Source organism: Felis catus, chromosome D1, assembly GCF_018350175.1.
Source record: "Felis catus isolate Fca126 chromosome D1, F.catus_Fca126_mat1.0, whole genome shotgun sequence".
NCBI lineage: Eukaryota > Metazoa > Chordata > Mammalia > Carnivora > Felidae > Felis > Felis catus.
In genome coordinates, this window is record NC_058377.1 from 74,574,114 (window position 1) to 74,598,543 (window position 24,430).

General features: G+C 54.4%; 2 protein-coding genes and 1 long non-coding RNA gene across 3 annotated transcripts; 2 read left to right on the forward strand and 1 right to left on the reverse strand.

The window, feature by feature from the left end:
* The first annotated feature begins 139 nt into the window (after positions 1–139).
* TMEM86A (transmembrane protein 86A) lies at positions 140–4,548 on the forward strand. Its single transcript, XM_003993050.6, has 3 exons — positions 140–274; positions 2,401–2,665; positions 3,014–4,548. Exons 1-3 carry the CDS (start codon positions 254–256, stop codon positions 3,448–3,450), a joined length of 723 nt encoding a protein of 240 aa, XP_003993099.1. The 5' UTR covers positions 140–253; the 3' UTR covers positions 3,451–4,548.
* Positions 4,549–5,616: 1,068 nt separating this feature from the next.
* IGSF22 (immunoglobulin superfamily member 22) lies at positions 5,617–23,641 on the reverse strand. The gene is made up of 22 exons (XM_003993051.6): positions 23,533–23,641; positions 21,312–21,443; positions 20,948–21,084; positions 19,698–19,797; positions 19,577–19,616; positions 19,199–19,373; positions 18,470–18,583; positions 17,816–17,978; positions 16,902–17,174; positions 15,646–15,930; positions 14,775–14,899; positions 14,537–14,678; positions 14,078–14,374; positions 12,694–12,996; positions 11,775–11,948; positions 11,436–11,564; positions 10,292–10,588; positions 9,754–9,842; positions 9,381–9,573; positions 8,354–8,653; positions 7,259–7,588; positions 5,617–6,001 (listed from the first exon to the last, which is right to left on the reverse strand). Exons 1-22 carry the CDS (start codon positions 23,639–23,641, stop codon positions 5,931–5,933), a joined length of 3,978 nt encoding a protein of 1,325 aa, XP_003993100.3. The 3' UTR covers positions 5,617–5,930.
* LOC109492043 lies at positions 19,370–22,023 on the forward strand. The gene is made up of 2 exons (XR_002736287.2): positions 19,370–20,237; positions 20,428–22,023. It is a non-coding gene; the product is annotated as an uncharacterized LOC109492043 (long non-coding RNA).
* Positions 23,642–24,430: the final 789 nt, after the last annotated feature.

Consider the following 24,430-nt stretch of genomic DNA (forward strand, 5'->3'; position numbering starts at 1 on the left):
TGGCCCAGGTCCCCAGAGGGGCGGGGTCTCTAGCGCCCCGCCCCCCGACTCCAGGCCGCTCATTGGCCGTGGGTGCTATGACGTCGTGGGGATCGCAGACAGAAACCCCAGCGCCCGGCGAGCGGGAGGTATTGTCCGTCACCCCGGGCTTTGTTACGTCTTCGCCTACTCACCTGGCCGCGGGCGCGTCCTGGCCGCTGCAGCCCGGAGCGGAGTGCCAGCCGCTGCCGCCGCCGCCGCCGCCGCCGCCGCCATGGTGTCCCCAGTCACTGTGGTGAGTGCGCGAGCGAGCGAGCCAGTGTCCGGCGCCCACCGGCCTGGGGACTGGGCTGCGGCAGGCCAGGCCGCCGGGGGCCGTGGAAGGGGCAGGGATCTCGCGGCGGTCGGCGTCCCCGGGAGGGAGGTGGGCGCTGTCAAGGCCCCCCCCCCACCGCTCCCCGGACCCGCGGCGCCCCTCCTCCACGCAGCCCCTGCCCGGCCGCCCGCCGGAGGGAGGAACACAGTGGGCATGTGACTCGGAAGCGTGACTTTGTTGATGTCTGTGTGTCTGACGCGGGTCGGCGGGCTGGTTGCCGGGGAGAGGTAGAGGACAGCAGCTGGCCGGCGGTTCTGCGTGGGCAGACCACAGGGAGGCGTGGGAGAGGGCGTGGGAGAGGGCGGGGAGGGCAGGAGGGTGACTGGGCCCTCCTGGGAATCCTGGCCCAAATCTGTTTCCTCGGTTCCTTATCTCATAAACAAGTCTGGGGCGGGGGAGGGGATGTCCCTGAGTCCAAGCAGCATTGGTAATGTGCTGGAGGAAGAGGGGTCATTCTCTCTTGACATTGCTTCCCATTCAGACTTTCTCAACTCGAACGTTTGTCTCTTTCCCCCACCCTTCCTCTTCTAGTGTTGGATTCTCTATGATTGTCAAAGTCTCGCCAGCTACTACTGCCTGTTTCTCCTCATAGGACACATGGGGCTGGGGGACGGGTATGGAGCAGACCTTGATGCTTCCAAGGGCAAGCTGGTGGTTGATGGGGAGAACTGGGGACTCTGTGGCTGTCCATCTCCTCCAGTCTCCTCCTCCACCCATGCCCCTGCCCTGACGAGCCTGGATGGGGGGAGATCTCCATAGGAAGGGACTTAGTCATCTTTTCTCCCTGCCCTCACTCCCGTCAGAGCAAGGGCAGGCTTGGACCTCGGACCTACCCATCTGCCTCTTCCCAACCTCCTTCATCACAGTCCGATCAGCCGTCAGGTTAACTGGCAGTCTGGAAGTCAGTGTGCTCCCAGAGCCTTGTGCTGGACAGCTCACCCAGCCAGAGGCACAATCATTTTGGGCAGAATGTGGGTATACAGGGAACCTCAGCCGTTCTGAACCATCCACAGAGACCCTGTACCAGAAGCCCAAGCAAAGGAGCTTCAGGGTGTCACAGATTGAGGATATGTGCAGTAGCCCCCCTCCCTAGCTTGGAGAGTACCTGCAGTGGCCTTAGGCACACCTTTCTTTAGTGGCCCTCCCCCCTGATCCATCTGAGGCCAAGTCAGCTGCTGTTACTTCCCCCCTCTCAGTTCCACATCTCCTCCCAGCCAGTCTGCTGGCTCCAGCGCAAAAGCTGGAAAGAGAACTCCTCCCCCGCTTCCTGCCTCTTTCTGATGAGCTCTTGAGTTGCTCTTGTTCTCAGAGAAATGAGACTGACCGACAGACAACCCCCTGCAACTCCCCAATCCCTGAAATCCTTCCCTAGCCAGCATCCGTATCTCCTCTCCTTGCCCTTCTTGGCACCTTTAGGCTGGTACCTTTAGGGGCAGCTGGAGTGGAGGCTGAGGAGCAGACTGGCCAAGGAAAGAGCCTGTGGGGGCTGAGGTGCCCACCCTCACACATTGCTGGCACTCACCCGGTGTTGCCAGGGCCCTAAGCCTGTGCCCTGGCCCCACTGCAGAAGATCACAAGGCGGCTAGTTGTGGCGTCTCTGTGGTTTCCTGCTGACTTCACTCCATTCCAGACAGCTGGTGGCTGATGGTGGCAGAGACGGGTTAAAGGGGTTTTGGAGGGACAGGGAGGGGCCAGGAAAGGAGAAGCATTGGCCTGCGGGAGGGGACTTTGTCCCAAGACCTGTGTTCTGCTCAGTGAGTGACCATTCTGGTCCTGCCCTAGGGCCAAGAGTGGATGTGGGCAGCAGGAAAGCGGAGCCCCTCCCCTTCCTAATCAATTAAGCCTCAGGGTGATGATGGGCATGTTCACACTCTGCTGGCTAGTCGGGACAGGCCAGACTGAATTTCTGCGTGTCAACCCTCCCTACTTGGAAGGTGGGCCTGGCTCTGGGGTATACGTCTGGGCTGAGGGTGCCGGCTCTGAACACCTCTGTGATCTTCTGAGCTCGTAAGTGCTGAGTGCTGCCCTTGTCCTATGTCCTCCAGGTGAAGAGTGAGGGACCCAAGCTGGTGCCCTTCTTCAAGGCCACCTGCGTGTATTTTGTGCTCTGGCTGCCCTCGTCCAGCCCATCGTGGGTCAGCGCCCTCATCAAGTGCCTGCCCATCTTCTGCCTCTGGCTCTTCCTTCTGGCCCATGGCCTAGGATTCCTGCTGACCCACCCCAGTGCCACCCGCATCTTTGTGGGGCTCGTCTTCTCCGCTCTTGGTGATGCCTTCCTCATCTGGCAAGACCAGGGCTACTTTGTGCACGGTCAGTTGCCACAGTAGCTGTTTGGGAGGAATCCTGGGGCTGGGCGCTAGAGGGTCTTAGGTGACCAAGGATTTGGGAAAGGGAGCTTTTGAACAAGAATATGGGGCATCTGAGGGGTTGTGAGGCCAAAGACCCTTATTGGAGGATTGCCTTACAGAGGATCTGGTGATCGGCTCTGGAGTTCCTCATGGGAGGGGGTGGTATCTTTACCTTTGTGGATTTCTTCCCACCCCTGATACTCCCCAAAGTTCCTGGGTTATCCCAAGCACTCCCCTCCCCCCCACCCCATGTCTCTCATTACTCATCCGAGCCTGCCCTCAGCATCCCCTCATCCCCTCTCACTCCCAGGTCTGCTGATGTTTGCTGTGACCCACATGCTCTACGCCTCGGCCTTTGGCATGCGGCCACTGGCTCTTCGGACAGGTCTGGTGATGGCAGTGCTGTCGGGCCTGTGCTATGCTCTTCTCTACCCAGGCCTCTCAGGTGCCTTCACCTACCTGGTGGGGGTCTATGTGGCCCTTATCAGTTTCATGGGCTGGCGGGCTATGGCAGGACTACGGCTGGTTGGGGCAGCCTGGCGCTGGACTGAGCTGGCAGCAGGCGGTGGTGCACTGCTCTTTATCATCTCAGACCTGACCATCGCCCTCAACAAGTTCTGCTTCCCTGTGCCCTACTCGCGGGCACTCATCATGTCCACCTACTATGCTGCCCAGATGCTCATCGCCTTGTCAGCTGTTGAGAGCCGGGAGCCAGTGGAAGACTACAGACTGAGCAAGGCCAATTGAGAAGCCAGGGTGTGGTTACCCCTCTCTCCTCCTGGGGGAGGGGTCCAGAACCTGCAAGAACTGAGTCAGGATGGCTGCAGGACTGACCTGGAGAGTAGATACCACTGGGGAAATGTACACGTTTGAAGGGGGGTAAGCAGGAAAAGGATCTCTCTAGCAAAGTTGGTGTTCCAGAACAATGCTTAAAAAGAGCCAGCCTAATTCTCCTTGCTGGAGCCAGAATTAGACATCTCCCCACCTCTAACCCCATAGGGGCTGTCAAAGCCCCTCCAGAGGGCAATGGTGCTCAGCGTCTTGACCTCCCCCCGCTTCTAGATGGAAGAGTCTGACTCACCCCACTCCCATTCTTTCTGATCTGCACAAGAGTCGAGTGAAGAGGGGAGAAATCTGACCTGAGATGACCCAAACCCAGGGCTTGAAACCCGTTTCACAGGCCCCTAGGTGAGAAGACTGGATGAGAATGGAATCTTCCTTTCCCTCATCTATCCTTGTTACTTGAACTATCTCCGTTTCTAAGTGGTGGGTGGGAAGGTGAAGGGGTGTCTGCCCAGGTAGGGAAGACTGGGGACTTCACTGGCCTAGGAGCTTGGGCTATCAATGATTCAAGTTGGTCCCATCTCTCTCAGAGGCCAGTCCAGAGCTCAGGCCCACCACCACCACCGCCACCTTTAGACCCTATCCCCAGGGTTAGGGTGAACTATACCAAAGGAAGGGGCCAGCCTGTATGTGTGTCTGTGCGTGTGAATTTCTGTGTGTGTGTGTGTGTGTGTGTGTGTGTGTGTGTGTGTGGTCTGTCTCCCAGACTGTCTGGGTCTTTCTGTGCCATCTGTCTCTGTCCTGCTGTCTAAGTCTTATAGGGAGAGGGCCTCAGGGAGTTGCTGAGGGGGTGCTGAGCCTGGCTTAGAGAGCTGGGACCCCATCCCATCACCATCAGTGCTTTCTTCTCTGCCCCTTTTGCACTGGGAGCAAGAGGAGAGGGCTCCAATGACATTCTAGGGTCATAAGACCTAAGGCACATTCAATGCAAAAGGAGCAAGGATGGGACAACGCCATCCTTTGCTGTTCATGTGAAAAAAATAAAAACCAAGGGCCACTGGCTGCTCTGCTTGTCTGCTTGTGTGGCGTGTGCCTGTCCTGGAGAGAAAGGGGTGGGGGCATGGTGCCAGGGGCCCTGGATGTCCTTACAGCCTGGGTCACAGTGCTGGCCAGTGCATCTTGGCGCCAGGCTGGCTCCCTGGCTCTGGTGACATGGTGCCTGTTGGAGTGGGTCTCCCTTCCCTGGTCACGTGTATGGGTGTGGATATAATTCAGGAGGGTGGGGGATGGGCAGTATTTGCCACCATCCGATTTTGTCTTTGATGCATTCCCCTGTGCACGGACACCTAGCACCTTTGCTGACTCTTAGTGACCCAGTGCCCTCTACTGCTGCCCGCCTCCTCCCGGACCTACTGCCTGTTCCAAAATGATCCAGATTCCCTTCAAGTGTTTCCTCTCTCCTTGAACTCTGGGCTCCATTAAACAGTGGGGAGGAATAAGATTAGATTAGCTGATTTGTACTTTAGATGGGAAGCTCTGGCAAAATAATGTGTCACCCTGTTCCAGGGGCATTTGCATCTTAATGGGCAATGCTCTGACCCAGAAGCAGAGAGGAAAGCCTTGGGTGGTGGTGAATATGCCATTAGTAAAAGGGTTGTAGAGTCGTGGGGACAGGATAGAGGAGGCTCAGCCCCGTGTGGGTGGTGGGTGAATTAGTGATTTTCAGACTAGGATTTTTACAGAGATACCTGGTGGGAGACAGGAAGAGGATAAGTAGAAGAGAGTGGCCCAGAGACAACCCCCCACCCCCCCATCCTTGTTTGGAGTCCAGTAGTTTCTTACAATTTTTTTTTTAATGGGGAAGATTCTGCAGTAAAACCTAAGTATGAGACCTAGTGAGCTGGATGACCAATCGTTTCTAGCTTTGAGAAGCATTAATTCCCAAATACCAGGAACTCTAGACACTAAAGAAGCAAGGCCCTGATCGCTTCAAACCCCAGAACTCTTGAGGGCAGATCTACCTGGTGAAGAAGTGCTGGGGAGGGGGGGAGGTGAAGGGGGGAGGACAGGGAGAAGAATGAAGCCTATAGGATGCGTCCTCCCCTGCCCTGAGGGGAGGGGAGGGTGCGATGTCGCTGCAGAGGAGGGGAAGGCAAGCCAAGGCCCAGTCAAAAAGCGGCTGGTCACCCCCAATGCGGGTGGGTTTGGACTAAGCTCTGGGGGTGTGTGTCCTCTGTATCCCCATCCACTCCCAAGCCCATATCCTTGGTCCCTACTCCATGCCAACCTCAGGAACAGGCAGGGGTGAGCTTAGTTTATTGTCCCATGACTTCACTGACAAGCACCAGGGAGCGAACTGGGCCACCGTCACTGGGGACACACACAGGATAGGCCCAGAAACCACCTATAACAACATCCTCGTGATGCCTGGGCTGGGCCGGAGATCACATAAGGTGCTTGGACTTCTTCTGCAGACTCTCGGTGACTGACGCTAGAATTGACTTGTCATCCTTGTCTGAAAGAGCAAAGCAAGTATTTGTCAGTGTTGCTAGGGGGAAGGGAAACTCCAAATTGCTGGACTTGCAGTTAAGGCCCCCGTCTCCCAAGGTCAGCTGAGCGTGTGGGGCCAAGAGCTGCCAGTTATTCGGAACTCAATATTTGCCAGGCATTGTGCCAGTCACTTCTGTGCACTATCTCACTTAAGCCTCAAGACAGCCCCCAAGAAGTAGATGAGAAAACAGGCTCAGAGTGGTTTGCCAAGGTCACATGGCTGGACGGTGGTGGAGCCAGGGCCATGGGCCCACGTGCTTACAACCAGAATTAAGCTGTCAGGGATTTCTCTAGCTGTGGAATGAAAGCTGGATGTCTCCCACAGTGCCTTCCCTGGCCCAGTTCTGTCACACAGTTCAGCAGCCGCCCTGGAGGCATCCTCTCAGGGCCAGATACCTAGCTGAGTACTTGAGAGACAGAGCGACAGGACGTGGTCTTTCCCCGAGGAACAGGACTTACAGCAGGACACCAGAGGACTGCCGCAGAGAGTTCAGGGAGCGGCAGAGAATGAGGCTGGAAAAGTAGATGTGGGGGACAGGGGAGACAGTGTGGGGAGCCTTGCTGCTTGGGGTTTCCTCCAGAAGATCACGGGAGAGTTAGGGAGTTTAAAAGGGAGCAGGACAGGTCAGCTCTGCATTGGGAGAGGTCCTGCTACTAGCTGTGTGGTTGTGAAAAGAGTGTGTAGGAAGAGAAAACACTTCCCCTGCACGTACACACGTTGGGTTAGAGGTGTGGCACACCTGTGCAGAGGAAGGGTCTCCACTAGGTTCCGTTCCGTCCTCCCATTGGTGCTTCCCACCTGTCCTTATCCTAGACCAGGAGCTTTCAATCTTGGTCGCACATCAGAATCACTTGTAAAATCTCGTAAACATAAAAATGCCTTCCAGAACCCGGCCACGGAAATTGTGCCTGGCCAGTCTGGGTTAGATCCGATCACCAGTATCTTTTTCAAAGGCAAGTCTAGGCCCACTAAGGGTTGCAAACTACAGTCTACCGAGGGATTGCAAACTCCCAAGCCTGGAGGCTCCAGACATGTAACAAATGACATCGAGAGGATGGGGGAGAGGCACCGAGTACGGCCCGTTGGTGAAATGTTTACACCACCTGTTGGCAGAGTAAATGAAAAAATGCCCCCCCCCCAGACGGCCATCCTGCGCTTCTGGCCCAGATGGGACGCAGGGCCGCCTCCCCGCCCCCAGGCGGGCTCTGCGGGGGCCCTCACCGTAGACCGTGAGCGCGCAGCTGCTGCGGTCCTTGCCCAGCTCGTTCTGCACCAGCACGCTGTACTCCCCGCTGTCCTTGAGCGTGCAGGTGGGGATGACGATCGTGCACACCCCGCTGGTGGAGTTGTACCAGAACTTGGAGTTGGCCGTGATGTTGACGTCGCCCTTGTAGAGGGTCACCGTGGGCCGCGGGTTCCCAAGGAAGGCGCACGTCATGGTGCAGTCCTGGCCGCGCAGCACCGTGTGCGGCTTGAGCGGGATCAGGAAGCGCGGTGCGTGGCGCCAGTCCTTCTGCTCATACGGCTTCAGCTTGGCGCTCAGGTCCTCGACTGCGCGGGCGGGACGCGGTGGGCTGTGAGCGCGCCTGGGACCCCGGCCGATGCCCGCCCGCTGAGAGCTCGAAGGCTCCCCGGAGCCCCCCAGGCCTGGGCTACATTCCCACGCGCTCTCAACTTTGGGGCCCCCGCCTTACGCCGCACCGGGGGTTCCATTCGGCCACCCTCCCACTCCCTTGTCATTCCAGGGCTCCACTATCAAAACCCAGTGCGTGGGATTTCACGCTTTTCCAGACCCAGGGGTCCTAACTTCTTTCCAGCTGCCAGCTTCCCGACCGAGCTGTTAACTTCCATCCGAGCTTTTCCAGCATCAGGTCAGCCTCCGTGGTCTCTGCTAGTCTCCATTTAGCTCTTCATTTCCAGTTTCCTGACGCTGTCTCCACCCCTAGCCCCTTCCCTCCAGGGTTCCTGGACATCATCCCCAGCCCTCACCCCCCGTGACCCATTGGCTCAGGGGACCACGTCTCAGCTCTAAACGGCTGGCCCGCCCCTGTCATCCCCGTCCCCAAGGGCACCCCCACCTCCCCTGTCATCCCCACCCCCGAGGGTGCCCCCCACCTCCACCCCCTCAGAGTACGTACAAGGTAGTTCCTCCTCTAGGCTTCTGGATCACTACTTCTCTTCCCAGCATCCCTGACGTTAGCCTTTTCCGCCTCAGTGGTTCTCAGATTTTACCTCAAACCCCGGGTACCCCTGGCAATCCCTATGTCATCCCTGCCATCAGGGATATAACCCAAACCCCCGAGTTTCCTGACTCACTCTTGTCCTTGACGATGAGCCAGGTATCCTTGGAGTCGAGTGGGTCACTGTCACCGATTTCGTTCCGGGCCACTACTCGGAAGTAGTACTTCCTGCCAGGGAGTAACCCGGTCACCGTGTACTTGTTGCTGAAGACGCGCTCCGCTGCTGTGAACCAGGTGGGGCTGCTGGCATCCCGCTTCATGATGACGTAGTGGGCCTCACTATCCTCCTGCACGTCAGGGCTGTGGTTCCAGGTCAGAGTCACCGTGTTGGGGACCTCCTCAAACAGCTGTAGGTTGGTGGGCGGCCGCGGAAAATCTGGAACAACCACAAGGTCCAACAGCCACCCTTGGGGGCCTGAAGAATTATGCCCCACCACAGCCACCTGCCAAGCCCCATGGAAGATGAGACGGGGAATGTCCCTTCTTTGAGTCTCAGGCCGCTGGTATTTTGGAGTCAGAAAGAACTATTTCTGAGGCGTAGCTCTGCCATTTACCAGCCCTGTGAACTTGGGCAAGTTACTTATCTTTTTTTGAGACCGGTTTCCTCGTTTGCAGAATAGGGCTCACAATAACTATCACAGAAATGCTGAGTAAAGTGCTTGGCACATAAGTAACTATTCAATAAAAGTTTATCCCTTCATCCCTTGGGAGTTTAAGGCTTTATTATAAAGCTTCTAGCCCTCACTACTATGAGCCAACTGCAATTATTAATGGACTCATTTCCATCTATCCCTCCTGATTCCCACTCATTTTCTGCTCTCTCTCTGCCATCCGTCCTCTGCATATGCCTCAAAGCTCATCAGATATGCGTGCGGAAACTGAAACAAGGATTTGGTCCTCGTTCAATGCCTCTAGGGCTTCAGGGCATTGAGAAAAAGCGGAAAGAAACCTCCCCATTAAGGCAAAGGCCAATAAAGTCTTGTTTAAGACTTCACTACCTTAAGGCCTGGCTTGACAGCGTTAGGAACTCGAGCAGCAGTGGGGAGTTGTATTTTGGAGTGTGTGCAAGGATACCTCCCCAAGGCCTCTGCCTACTGTCATACCTGCCACACGCACGTGGATGTCATAGGATGCCTCTCCAAACTCATTCTGGAGCAAGATGCGGTACACCCCTGAATCAGAGCGCTTGGTGCTGTTGATGAGGAACTGAGAATGGTTTTTGCCCTTGGTGATGGTTTCCCTGCCCTTGGTGGGGATGCCGTCTTTCTGCCAGATCACGTTAGGTGGTGGTGAGCCCTGTGGGGTGACAGGAGATGGCACTGGGGTCACCCAGGTGATATTTGGGGCTCCCACTGTTGAGAAGTCTCCTGCCAGGCTCTAGTGCCAGGGTTCTGGCGAGGGGCCGAGACAGAGACTCTGATAGCTACAGCAGCCATCTCGGTGGGCATCTGGGGGCCAGGATCTGGAACAACTCACAGAGAAGGCAGCATGGATGCAGAGGGCTGTCCCAGCACGAACTACCATGTGACTCTTCAGTCGGGCACTGAGGTCAAACTTGGGGGCAGCTGAGAGGAAGAGACCAAGGTGGGGCCATGGACCTCTCTCTCTCTGGAAGACTCAGCTTTAAACCTCCCCATCCAGAGCCTTTCCCAACCTCTCCTCCATGCTCTTGTTAGAGCCCATACAGACCGTTAGCAGCCCCAACACTGTGAAGCATTTATTTGTCCCTCGTCTGTCTTCCCCTATTAGTATGTAAGACTCTAGGGCAGGTCCTGTGTTTTAGTTGTTCCTGTATTTCCAACACCCCTCTTGGCACCCAGTAGATACTATTTAGCATACACCGAGTGGGGTTTTTTGGTGGGGGCGGGTCACGCCTGGCTCTGTCCAGGCACAAGTATGGACAACTTCTTGCCCATAGCATCACCCAGTTTTCCCCTGTGGGATGAGGTCCTAGGGAGGAAGGTATGGAGCTGGGATGTTGAGGCCTAAACCCCAGCTCTCTCCGCATCCTCACCTGGTGGTGGCATGGCACGAACCCCCTCATCCAGTTCCACAGGCTCCCCAACCCCAGCCTCATTCACAGCCCGGATTCGGAAGAAGTATTTCTGCCTCTCGGTGAGGCCTCCCACTGTGTAGCAGGTGCCTGAGATGGGGATCTTTGTGCACTTGGACCACTCCTTAGTGTCTTCAGCCCGCATCTCAAGGATGTAGCCAGAAGGTGGGTCTCCCTCTGCAGGCTCCCGCCAGGCCAGGGAGATACTGGAGTTGGAGGAATCAGACACGTGCAGACCCTGCACCAGGCCTGGGGGCTCTGGGTGGCAGAGACATCCAATCAGCCTCCCAACTCATCCGTACTCATCCCCGTGCCCATTCCTACACCCGGTACCCCTAAAACCTAGCTGTCAGCACTTCTTCCTCTGACACCCAGTTCACACCTTCAAGGCCAACCTTGCGCACTCAACAACCTCCAAGTTCAATTCTCTCGCTGGCTCAACACTTTCACCCTTGAAGTCACTACCCTCCAAATTCAACATACCCTACAGCCTCAATTTCCTTCTATTCTATTTTTTTTAAGGTTATTTATTTTGAGAGAGACAGAGAGAGCGAGAGCAGGGGGGAGGCAGAGAGAGAGAATCCCAAACAGGCCCCGCGCTGTCAGCCGTGGGACCCCACGCGGGGCTCAAACTCATGAACCGCGAGATCATGACCCGAGCCCAAACCGAGAGTCAGTCACTCAACTGACGGAGCCACCCAGGCGCCCCATCAGTTTCCTTGTGTCCTAAACTCCACCCTAATTTAGCCCAACCATCTCCACCGCCTCCGTTCGTGTGCGGTACCCCCATCTCATCTCCCAAACTCAGCCCCCTCCCGACCATCCACACTATACTATCCCCCTGCCCAATCCTCAGACCTGCCTCTACCACCTCGCCTAACCAGAAATGCTCAAAGTTTGATAACTTTTTTCCCACCCTGCCCAATCTTTATTTGTTGGTTTTCTCTTATGTGTGAATCCTGTCCCTCTATTAGGCTGGCAGCTCCCACAGAGTGGAGACTGTGTGGAGGGGTCATCCTGTTAGGCTTTCCCAGAGAAGAAGTCGGCTGTCTACCTTGCATCAGATAATTCTACTACGTGCTGGGGTTTGGCACCCCATACTCACTGACAGGGTCCTTGGCTACCACTGAGTTGGATGCCATACTGGGCTGTCCAGGGCCTGCCTTATTCACAGCTATAACTCGGAATTCATATTCTGTGTCTTCCAGGAGACCATCCACAGTGCACTTGGTATCTGAAATGGGAGTTTGAGGGGTCCTGAGGCCAGGGGGTCCATGAGATGGGAGACCATAGGGTGCGAGGGCATGGATTAGGGGGTGGCGGGATGCTATGAAAATCCTCAAAGGAGTTGGGGAACAGAGTATGTTCAGGGCAGCAGAAGTACACAGGTCCACCCAGCAAAGCCTCTCTTGGTCCTCCTGAGCCTCTCTCCCTAGGACCTCACCTTGGATGGGCTCCTTGTTGACCGGCACCCAGAGGCTACTGCCTTTCTTCCTCCGCTCCACAATGTAGCCGAGCACTGGGGCTCCCCCATCCTGGGTAGGGGCATTCCATGTGATGGTCATGCTGTCTTTGGTCACATCAGTCACTTGAGGCTGGGAGGCAAGACCAGGGGGCTCTGTGGGAGACAGAGGGCAGAGGTTAGGAGGGGGAGCATGTAGACATTTCCCACCCCATGTTGATCTCTGGCTCCCTCCTTAAAAAAACAAAACAAAACAAAACACCTTAAACCAATGATTCTTAACTAATGTCTGGGTTTTACCTCCAGACAGTTTAATGTAATTGGCCTGGGGGGTGGAAGCCAGGCATGAGCATGTTTTTAAAGACATCGGGTGATTCTGTGGAGCCCAGATTGAGAATCGCCAACTTGGTTCTTTCGACCCTTGTCATCCCCAAAGCCACAGTTCCTAATGTACTGTCTTGACACATGGACACGTGGAGACTAGTTGGGAGGGGTGTCGCCAGAGGTTAATTAGCTTTCATAATTCAAATACCCATGTTGTCAAGGGGCTTCCTTGGGGGAAAAGTTAGAACAGATTCAAGGTTATCTCTAAAGTAACACTACTCTCACTTGAATTTGGGGTGATTTCTGGAATGGAGAAACAAGTGGAGTCATTTCCCTGCAATTGAATGCAGTTCTGGACATACACACGGGGGATGTGTTGTGCATGTGATCTGACTGGGAAAAATAGAGAATTCCTACCCAAGATAATGTTCTGCTCGTACTCCGGATTCCATCTGTCTCATCGGATAGCCACAGAGGTGACCCCACAGAATGTCCCACAGACTAGCCTCCCTCACTGGCCGAAGGCCTCCATCCCGACCCCTGAGTTTCCCACTGAGCATAGGGCTATCTCACTGACCAATGGGATTTCCTGCAAACACTTCATCTGTTTCCAGAGGGTCGCTCACTCCTTCTGAATTAACCGCCAGGATACGAAACTGGTAGGCTTTTCCCTCTTCTACCTTGTTGGTGGCAAATTTCGTGAGTTTGCTGTCCACCTCGCCTATCTTAATCCAAGACTTCTTGCCGACCATCCTCCGTTCCACTATGAACTGGGTCACAGGCCGCCCACCGTTGTCTTTGGGGGCCTTCCACTTCATGTGCACACAATTACCCGAGAGTTCCAGAAATTCCACCCGGCCCTGGGGAGGTTTCGGACGGTCTGAGGACAGAAGATAGCATCACAACAGGGACCAGGAAGGCTTTATCCCACTTGCCAGAGGTCCACCAAACTGGGGCATAGACTTCCCTCGCCCTTCTCTGTGTTCACTGTGCCTCCTTGTAAGACTTGCCCAAAGGGTTTGATCTTTGGCCACCTGAGACTCTCACTTGCCTAGGAATAGGTGGACTGGGGACCCAGGGAGCCCCTGTCTCAGCTGATTCACCCCTTGTCCCCTTCCACACAAGATCTCCCCCTCCTCGCAGCTTCCAGAACTCCAGTGCTTTGTGATATTATAGTTCATCTTATGTTATAATTACACGTTGGCCAGTTTTCATCCCTTTTGGGTTGAGAAACAGCTGGAATACTTCCATCCCTGTATCCTCAGAGCTGAGAACACAGAAGAGGGGTTCAGTCATGCTGTTGAATTGAGTCAAAACCCAAACCTTCTCACTCCACAGCTTGATGGCATGGGCGTGTGTGTGTGTGTGTGTATGTGTGTGTTGCATGTTGACCATGAGCTCACTAAGGTCAGCTCCTCATCTCTTGTATTCCAACCCATCCCCAACCCCATTCCTACCCCCTTCCATCTTTCCAGCTTCATTTTGTCCTCAACCCCATTCACCCACCCTCACTTCATGTCACTTCCAACCCCAAAACTCCCGCACCAACCCCGCTTCTATCCCTAAATGCCCCTCTTTCACTTCATTTCTACCTTATTTCCAACCATGTCCTCATCTCCAAGTCAGTAACATTGGAAGGTCTGCTATGTGCTGTGTGCCCTGCTATGTGCTTTAAATTCACTTGAAATAGATACTAAAAACAAAACTCTTGACACAACAACAAAAACCAAAACCAGCCCCAAATCACCCCATGGCAAATGAGAAATGGAGTCTTCAGTAGGTTCATCCGCTTGCCCAAGGCCACCTAGTGAGGAACTTAGAAAGCGGGCTTCTGGTGCAAAGCCAGCACTCAGATGCCATTCTCAACCCCCAACTCCAGCTCCCATCCCCAGCCCGCCTCCCGCCCTGAGCGTAGAGCAGCAGATGCCCTCAGCTCAGCCCAGTGGGGGGCCAGCCCTCACCCAGCACGCTGAGGTGCAGAGTGGCTGTGGCTGTGCCGTAGTCATTCTTGAGCTTGAGCAGAACGAGGCCACTGTCCTCACGCACGCAGTTGGAGATGGTGAGCAGCGCCTGGTCTTCCCCGCGCTCCATGGACACACGTTCCTCTTCTGTCACCTCCATGCCGTCCTTGTACCACGTCACTTTGGGCAGCGGCTTCGCCCGGAAGGGCACCTTGATGTTTGCCGTGTGGCCCACCTTCACAGTCACGGGGTGCGCGGCCAGCGCCTCCAGCACCGACGGGTCGATGGTAGGTGGATCTGCGGGGGTGAGGGGGCGGCGGTAGGGCAGGCTCGCCCGGTAGGAGTGGGGAGTGGGGCGATGAGGGGTGGAGGAGATCCCATGGGGGTGGGGGAAGAGCCCTGAGCACGTGGGCTGGCCCGGAGGGGTTGAGTCTTGCCTGCAGAGGGCAGTGACCTTACCTGCAATGAATACGGAGGCCTCGCTCTCGGCGCCCTTGGCCCGGAAGGTGTACTTGCCCTCGTGCTCCGGGCCCATATTGGGGAAGATGAGCTTGTGCACTGCACCCTGCTTCACGATCTGCACGCCGGGCAAGTCCGTGATCTGGGGGAGAGAGGGGCAAGGGGCGGCCATGAGTGCGAATGTATGGCCAGTCCACCCCTTCCTCCTTGGCCCCCTTCTCTAGCCCTTGCCTCGGACCTCCTTGCCATCCTTGAACCACACGCCCTCCACCTTCTCATCGTTCAGCACCACGCACAGTTCAGCTGGGCTCCCGGTGGCCGCATGCACGTCGGACATCCCGCTCTTCACCGTGGCCAGACGCTCTGGGGGAGAAAGGGAGCAGGTGCTGGGTGAAAGGAACTCACGTGAAAATGGCTGGTGGTGATGGCCATGGGAAGGGGCTGGGGTGCCATGTCTGTCAAAATAATTTAGGATGAGCAGGAGATTTGGAAATGGTCAATGGGCGATAGGAGAATGGTCAGGGAGGGAACTGGATCAAGTAGGTGGGAGGTTGGGGAAAAGTCCAATTAACATTGGGAAATGGTTAATGGGGGCCTGCTCATCGGAAGATGGTCACTGGGGACTTGGGATGCTCAGTTGAAGAAGAAGAATAGATGGTGGGAGTGTAGATGGGTAGAGGAGTTGGGATGGTTAGTTGGGGTTATGCTAGACTGTGGGATGCCCAGGGTTTTTAGGAGTTGAGGGTGGTCAGGGTCAGTGGGGACTGATCAGGATTAGTGAGCAGGGGCTGGTCACAGTCAAGGAGGATCAGATGATCAAGGCTGCTGGGGATGGTCAGAGTCTGGAAGTAAAGGATGGATAAAGTCAAGGGATTTTGGATAGGGTTCCAGACATGGGGTATGACCAGGGTCTAGGAGGTAAAGATGTTCAGGGCCTGGGAGGTCAGAGAGGGTCAGAATTTGGTAGATGGGGGTGATTAGACTGGGAAGTAGAAACTGACCATGATTTGAGGAGGCTGGAGTCAGTAGGGGACTGATCAGTGTCCATGGCAGGGGACCGCCAGGACTGGGGGGATTGGTCAGTGGGAGCTGACAGGGTGAGCACGTACCCTCCACGGTGACCACAGCAGTACTGTAGTATTCAGTGGGGTCTCCGTCCTGCATGGCCACCACGGTGTACTCGCCACTGTCACTGAGCTGTGCGTCCTCAATGACCAGCTCTGCTCGCTTGCCCTCATGGCTCATGCTGTACTTGGTGCTGCGCTCCAGCAGCCGCCCATCCTTCTTCCAGTACAGCGTCACGTCCTTGGAGGTCAGCTCACACTCAAGGCATGCACGGCTCCTCTCTTTCACACGTACGTTCTTTAGGGTTCTCACAAACTTGATGGGGATGCCTGTGGACAGATAGACTTGGATCTGCATCCAACCCCCTACATCCCTTTCTGCAGCTACATGCTGCCCTACTCCTCTTTTTGGTCCCAGAAACACAGGGACTTGTGGCACTGAATGTGTTGTGTGCAACACGTGACCCACAGAGGTAACCGGCAGAGAGAGTCCCAGCTCTGCCCCTTACTTGCTAGCTGACTGTATGCAATGCATTCACTCTCTGGGTCTCAGTTTCTTCATATGTAAAATGGGATGACAGTTTACCCCCTCACAGCACTGCAGTCAATATCTCTAGTGGCCCTTTGGAACTCCAGCCATAATTGCCTTGTCTTTCTGGTGTCTGGGCCTTTATACACTTGCTGTTCCCTCTGCTGAGAATTTCCTGTCTTCATCCCCATTTGCTGAAATAGGAACTCCTTTTGGTTCTTGGCAAGACTTGGCCATCACCTCATCACATCCTTTCTGACATCACTAAGTGGTGCTCCTTCTTTGGGTGCCCACAGCCTCTGTGTCTCCCACCATCACAGCCATGATGATTCCACGTTACAGGAGTCAAGTGCGGTTCCCATGTGTGACATGCCTCACGTGTAACTCTCCAAACGAATTCTAATGTAGGAATGCAAGTGGTTAACAGTGATGTGCTATAACATATAAGGTTAGAGCCTTCCCTAATATAACATATTAGCCGGAAAGGCTAATAATTTCCTGACCCATGATCTCCCAGCTGGTAATAAGACCCCAGTCTTGACTCCCTGCTTAAGAACTTATGTTCCAAGTCCATTTGGTGCCTCCCCCACTACACAAGGAGTTAGTGGAGGAGAGAACCCTCTGTCTTTCTAGAACCCATCACAGGGCTTTGCAAGGAGAGATGGATGGATGGATGGATGGATGGGTCGATGGGTGGATAGATGGATGACTGCCCGCATGGAGGTGGCTGGGGCATGAGGCCCACCCCTCAAGCTCTGGCCCAACCACTCACGGTCAATAGTGAGCTGGGCTTTCTGTACCAGGTCCCCCGCCTCAGCAGAGAACTCGCCGGCATCGCTGAGTCTGGCATCCTTAATCTTAAGTGTGTGGGTCAGACCATCCTCAGACACTGTGATTTCATACTTTTCATCCCTCTTCAGCTCCTTCCCATTGAACTTCCACACAAAGTTGGGCACTTTCTTGGAGAGGCGGATCTCAAAAACAGCTGTCTGGCGCTCTGTCACCTTCATTGGTGTCATCTCTCCCAAGAACTTCAGCGGCTCATCTGTGGAAGAGTAGGAGGGGCAGTCGTTGGGCTGCAGCCCTGGTCCCTCCTGAGGGGTGGGGTGATGGAGGGGACATGAAGACTCAGGGGTCACCGGCCTCCTGTAGCCCACAATTGGGGAAAGCATCCTTCCTTTCGGTCTGCTTGTGAATCCTGGAGTCCCCTCCCATGATGGTCATATGGTCTCCTCCCCAGTAACGTTAACACAGCAATTTTAAATGGCACTTATGTAGTTTCAGCTATGTGCCAGGCACTCTTCCAGCCAGTGTGCACATAGGATGCATCTAATTCCCATATAGATAGATTTTACTATGATCTCTCATTTTACATATGGGGAAACTGAGGCAAACAGAAGTGAAATAACTTGTCCCAAATCACAAGCTTCTAAGCGACAGAAGCTGGGATCTGAACCCCAGCAGTCTAACTCTGGAGACTGTGTACTTAACCATGATGCTACACTGCCCCATGGCACTTACTGTCTCATTCTCTCCCTTGTGCCCCATGTTTCCCTCCTCCGTTAATGTCCATCCCCGCGCAGTCCTCTCCTGCATGGCCCCGCCGTCCTCTCTCCCACATCCCTGGCAATCCCTCCCCTGATCTGACTGCATCCTCCTTGTTCCCCCTCATGCCCACATTCATACCCAGCACTGTGAGCTCTGCTCTCATCTTCTTGTCACCCACGGACAGGCTGTAGGTTCCTGCGTCGCTCATGTTCACATTGGTAATAACCAGCATGTACTTGGTGCCTATCTGCTTCACATCATACTTGCCTAGGGAGTACTGGATCCTCAGTGGCTCATTATCCTGTCTCATGAAATGGGTAGAAAAGCTGAGGGAGGAGTTTAGGAGGAGGCTTCCAGAGGTCCCCATTCCCCAAGGCCAGCCTGAGCTGGAGGGTACGACGTCTGCCTCTCTAAGATCCTCAGACACACCAGAGGCCCCCGAGATCTCTTTAGCCACATCATCTAGCTAAGCGGGACCCTGGGTCCCTGCCTCCCTTGAGACCTGAACTCTTAATGTTATCTTCAGGACTACCTAACTCATCCTTTTCAGATGGGTAGACTGAGGCACGGAGAAAGGAAAGTACGTATCTCAAATCAAACAGCAAAGTGATGAAACAGCTAAGAATAGAGCCCAGCTCCCAGTCAGTTTCAATCATCCCAGGAGGCATCAGCCTCTTGCTGGAATAGAAGAGGGACCTGGTTGGCGGATAATGAGAGTGTCTGTGAAGGGAGGAGGTGCAGAGAGGAAATGATATTGCCAGGGCAGGCCCTGCCTAGGTGTCCCCTCCCCACCTTCATCCATATCATCTTGACATTGGGGTCCTTCAGCTCCATGATGCAGTCAAAGATCACAGTGGTGTCAATCTTGGTCTCTATGTCTTCCAGGGGCTTCAGAATCCGGATGGTCTGTGAGATTGTGATAATAAAATGGCGGGTGTCAGGGACAGCTGTGGCCTGCCCAGTCTGTTAACCCAATTCTGGAGGAGCTCCTTAAAGGTTTGGGGAGAAATGACTAGGCTGATTGGACACCTGTGCCTCCCCCAACCTCCTGCCACTGCCTGCCTGCAAGATTTAGGGGCAGACAGATATGATGGGCCATGAGAAAGGAACTCCATTCATGGAATAGTCACCATGTACCTGGGCCCATTACCTAAGTCCTCTAATTCCAGCGTAGATGCTCAATAATTGTGAGTCGGTTGAGTGAATGCATGATGACAACACAAAAACATATGAAAGAGGAAAGTAGAAATTTCATTTTGCAAATGAGAAACTGAGGGGCAGTTCACACAGTTAATAAGGCAGTAGAACTGGGACTTGAACCCAGGTCTATCCTACTCCAAAGCCTGTGCAAACACATTTGGGGGTAGTGGGGAGAGAAGTAGAGATCCTTTCTTGCTCTTGCCTTTGAGCATGTGTGGACAGGGTGGAGAGACCTTGCCACTGGGAGACACACAGGCACCAGCACTTTCGGAGAGACCCAGACCCCTGCCTGCAGACCCCTGCCCCTCTATGGTCACTGACCTCCACCTCCACTTTCTTCATCTCTTTGAGCTTCTTGAGCAGCCCCCGGAAATCAGTGAAACCATACTCCATGCAGACCTTCTCAAAGTCCTTCTTGGGTACCTTGGACAAAATCTCCAGCATCTCTTTCTCACCAATCCCTTTCTTCTGCTTCTTCTTGGGAGCAGGGAGTCCCCTGGGAGGGGGTGGGTACTAAGCATGGGCTCAGCACCTCCCTCTGAAGACAGAGGGAGGCTCTCCTAACCTTGAGATTCCCTTCCCTAATTCATGGGTTCTTGGAGCCTGGGCCATTAACTCAGGGCCCCAAAGGCCTTTGAGAAGTTCTGGCCTGGAGGGTGGAGGGACAGTACCCTGGGGAGAGGAGCCTCCCAGCCTCACCTCTTCTTCAACATCTTTTTGAAATCCATTTTTTCATGACCTGAAGACAGAAAAGGGGACAGGGTCAGACAGAGGAGTCTGATCCCTACAAAGAAAGACCAGGAAGAGGGAGCTGGCTCACCTTCTGTCACCAGCAAGGACACAGTGTAGATGGCATCTGCATGGTCATTGCTTGCAATGCACTTGTAGTTGTCAGAGTCATCGGAGGTCAGTGGCTCCAGCTGGATCAGAGTCAAGCCATTAGTGGGGGAGTGAGGAGGACCCCAGGGAGACTTTCTGTGAGGAGGGAAAGGAGGGCATTTTGGGGGGGGAGGGGGAGTGGGGCTGAGTGTGGGTATATGTGTGGAGGACTGAGCAGCCTCTATGATGTGGAGGTTCCAGGGAGCCATCAGTGTGAGTGTGTGTGTTTGTAGCCTGATTCTTCACAGGATTCTCCCTCTTGGCTGTGAGCTAGACGACAGGGATGTCCTCTGAGTTGTAACTGTGTGCAGTTTCTGCCACTAGGCTGAGTGTTCCTTCCTTTAACACATATTTACTCCTTTGTACAGGTGCCGGACTGAGCCTGAGGAAACCGGTGAATTAGGCTGAGGAAACCGGTGAATGTTGGTATCTGCAACATGGCACTCACAGCCCAGTGGGGTCTCGGAATGAATGACTTTGTGTAAGGGGTGGCCAGTAGGGGGACCTTGGGGCAGCCTGTGTGTACTATGTGGGGCTAAGGGTCCAGTAATGGGGCCACTGGGAGAAGGAACGTTCTGTATGGTGGGGAGAGGGGAGGCTTCACAATGGTATGTCCTCGCAGGACCAATTGGGACATGTTTCCCCATGACCCATCTCTCCTTTTCCTCAAGGGTCTGGAACCGGAAGTTGCAGAAGCTGGTTAGATCTAAGGATGATCAGCTCTTGGCCAGAGTCTTCTAGAAGTGTCCCCTGAAGAGCCCAGGAACCCTGACCTTCACCCCTTCGCTAGGATCAGTTCCTCCCTTGGTGCCTGGCCGCCCTGATTTAACCTGGCTCCACCCACTATGGCCACGCCCCCTTCTAGCCACGCCCATAGCCTTGGCCTCCCTTCCCTTTTGGCTCTCTCACCTTCTGGAAGAGGTGGGTCTCCTGCCCCTCCTTGGCTTTGCCCTAGCTCTGCTTCGCCTCACCCCTAATTTTGGTCTCCTGCCCACTCTAGCAACACCCCAACTCCTGATTCGGCCTCTCTTATCCTGCCCCTCCTCTAGGGCAACGACAGCTTCTTTCCCCATGGCCCTTCTTGGTTCGTTCAGTTGTGGCTCTCTTGTCCGTGATGGGGCCGGCGGCATGCCCTGGGGTCCCTGCCTCTGACCTCGTCCGTAACTGGCTCTCTGGCTCGGGTCCCCGCACCTTCAGCACGTGCTCCTTGTTGATGCTGTCGTAGAACATCTTGGCCGACTCCTTGATGGGGATGCCGCTCTCCCTCTTCCAGGAGATGTTGGGTTTGGGGTTCCCCTGCACCCGGGCTCGGAACACAGCTTTATCCCCTGCAGTGGGCACGGGACACAAGTACACCTCTTAGCCTCCAGGTCGGACCTTCGGACCCTGCCTCCTCCCAGGGGTCTCATGTCCACCCCGGCAGGGGAGCGCCCCTGGGCCTGGGGCCGCCAGTGTTTGCATTACTGGGGGACAGTGGGGTCGTGGTGCTGATTGGGGCACCGGGAGAAGGACAGAAAGCAGCCAGGGGTTTGGGGTCACACGGGGAGCAACACACCCTCGGGCGCGGTGACCGGGTGAGGCTTCTCCACGAACTCGGGGACGCTCTCGCCTGCAGGGATGTCAGTACTCCGAGTCACCAAGCTGAAGAACTCTGCAGTGCTCGAGGACTTCCTTGTCACGACTTCCTCTGTGGCGACAGGCAAGAGGTCAGAATGGGCCCGAGACTGGAGGATTGGCCTTTTCTTGAGGCGACGGTGGAGCATTTTAGGGCCGCGCGGGGACTTTGGCCAGAAAAGGAGGACCTTTGTGTCAGTCGGTCGTTGTGTTATGGCACGTTTCAGCCACCAGGGGGAGCGACCTCCTCTTCCAGGCCTCTGGTCAATCACGTTTATCGGGCCACGTTACGGGGTCCCAATTGTTTTCTTTTCTTTTTCTTTTTTTTTCCAACCTTTTTCTTTTTTGAAAAGGAGATTTATTTTGATGGGGGTTTCTTGGCCTCTTGGGCTTCTCTCCTGGAAATCCTAGTCCCCCAGCAGCCTTAAGAGGGGCCCGGTGGCTTAGTTGAATTCTGCTGTCTGCCTTCCCCTAGCCCTTCTGTGGTTTAGCATTCATTGCTATGGGAGGAGCAGTGATTCTTGAGCGAGGGACAGGAAACATTCCCAGCCCAGAGGGGCTACGGGTGGGAATCTCCTTATCTGAGAGAGCATATTCAATGCAGTCATGTAATTTTATGTTTGGAAAATGAAAAGTTTTTTCAGCATAAACTACAGACCGTCTTGTTGGCTAGTGAGCTGACAGTTAAAAACAATTTCTCTGATTCACAGAGCGCGTTCCTTTTGTCAGGAACCGTGCTAAACACAGTTCGGAGGTTATGTTATTTAATCCTCACAACACTCCAGCAAAGTAGGTGCTTTTATTATCCCCACTAGCCTGAAGGACTGAGATGAGAAAAACGTGTTCCGACGCACTTTTAAGTAGCCATCAGAAGGGTCAAACAAGCAGTGTGCAGGCTGCCCGTAACCTGCAGATGTTTTAATCTCTACAATGGTCAAACAAAAAGTAGCCCTACATCTAAAAAATGAGAGATTTCACATAAAAATTCACATTTCTGGATTCTCAACATGGAGCTCAGACCCCCCATATGGCAACGATCGGGGGCAATGAATAGCGGCTGCCCCTTGAGGTGGGGCATGTCCTCTGCAGTTCACTTCGGTCTTTTTTTCTGCATTTATATTCCGTGCCTGGACCCTGCTGGCCAGTGGTTTTAAACTCTGGCTACATGCTAGAATCTCTGGAGAGCTTGAAACACACACACACACACACACACACACACACACATACACACATACCCATACACCTGATTTATCAGCTGGGTGAGACTTATGTATCACTATTTTTTTTTTCATTCCCCTTCCTTGCTCCCCGCTACACTAAGCCAATCGAATATGCAGCCGGGGTTGAGAATCACTGCTATCATCACGTAAGTTTGCAACTTCTGGTCTTGAGCCCCAGCTGTTCCACTTGCCTGGCCTCACTGACCAGGAGGGGTTGGGATAGAGTGTTCATCTGGCCCTGACCTCTGTGCACGAGGACTTTGAGGGACTCTGTCCCTCCAGGACTTTGAGGGAGGGGGCAGTGACTGGGAGGGGATATTGGATACTTTGGCCTCTGGCCATCTTTTAATCTCTTTTCACTAGAGACATGACTGAAACAATCTGTTCTGCTCTGAGACCATTTCTCAGCTTTCCCTTGGATCTGTTTTCCCCCAAGTCTGGTCCCCAAGGGTTGAGAGCCTGGAAGCTTAGGTCACTTGTTTATGTCTTCATCCTCTCCACTGGCAGCTCCAAATCTCCTATTTCTGAGGTGGAGCAGGGTCAGCATTACTCACATCTAGATAAGGTAGCTACTTCCCCAGCTTCCTCCATGTCTGAAATCCTGCCATCAGAGATACATCCATTTGCTTTGGGCTCTGATCTCCTCAAGCAATTAAGTTCATCAATCACTCACACACATGCATATGACTGACTTTCCTAAGCTGTTTTCCTGGAGATCGGATCTATGGGTAAGCATCCCACTGGCTGAAGCTTTATCAAAGTACAGATTAGAAGCACAGGTTAGGAGAGGGTTGTCCTTTGTATATTGGGCTCCTGAGGGGCCCAGAACTCATAACGACTGAGCGCCCACCCCCGCCCCTCGCCCCATCACCGCCCAGAGGCTGGATGTGGAGAAAGAAAGGCTGCCCTTTCCTGATTTCCCCTCCCATCCACTCTACTTGCCTCCCACGATCCTGGTTGTCTGGGAGAAGGTCTGCACGTGGGTGGTGGAGCTGGAGAACTCCATGGACACGTGCTCCTGCAGCATCTGCTCGTGGTGAATGGTCGTCATGGTGACAGCAGGCGTGGGCACTCACCTGGGAGGACCAGGGAGAGGATGAGGCCATGAAGGAAGGGCCTAGGAGGGAGATCCGGAGTTGCTCTTCTGTGCGTGTGTGTGTGTGTGTGTGTGGTGGGGGGAAGACACGGGGCAGGTGAACACAAGGGGAGACGACTGTGCACAGGAGAGAATGAGAAGTAGGGCAGCAAGCTTCTCTCCGGCCTCTCTTTTCTTCCCATTGTATCTCACCTTCCCAGGCTGGTTACAAGGACCAGTGGGACTGTCACCCACTAAGTAATCGCAAACCATTCCAAGTTCTCAGGGGGAGAGAATGTAGGGCTGAGATTTACCCAGGGGGAGCTGGGGATTCGTATTCATAGCTACATGGAACTAAGGAGGCAGTGTTAGCTGTCTCATCAGGAGGCAATGAAGTCAGACCTAAGAAGGAACTTCCTGACTAAGCCATACTGCAGTGGGCCTTGGAAGGAAGCTGGGGATTTTCCTCCTGTGCCCTGGGGACCCCTGGCATCAGTGGAATGCTAAGACGGAGAGATGAGAGTGTGTGTCTGCAGCCCTGCCTTCTCTTGTGACTCGATAAAGACAGAGGCTGAGGTTTTCTTTCATTTTTTTTTCTTTAAAAAAAAAAAATCAGATCTCGCGGTCCGTGAGTTCGAGCCCCGCGTCAGGCTCTGGGCTGATGGCTCAGAGCCTGGAGCCTGTTTCCGATTCTGTGTCTCCCTCTCTCTCTGCCCCTCCCCCGTTCATGCTCTGTCTCTCTCTGTCCCAAAAATAAATAAACGT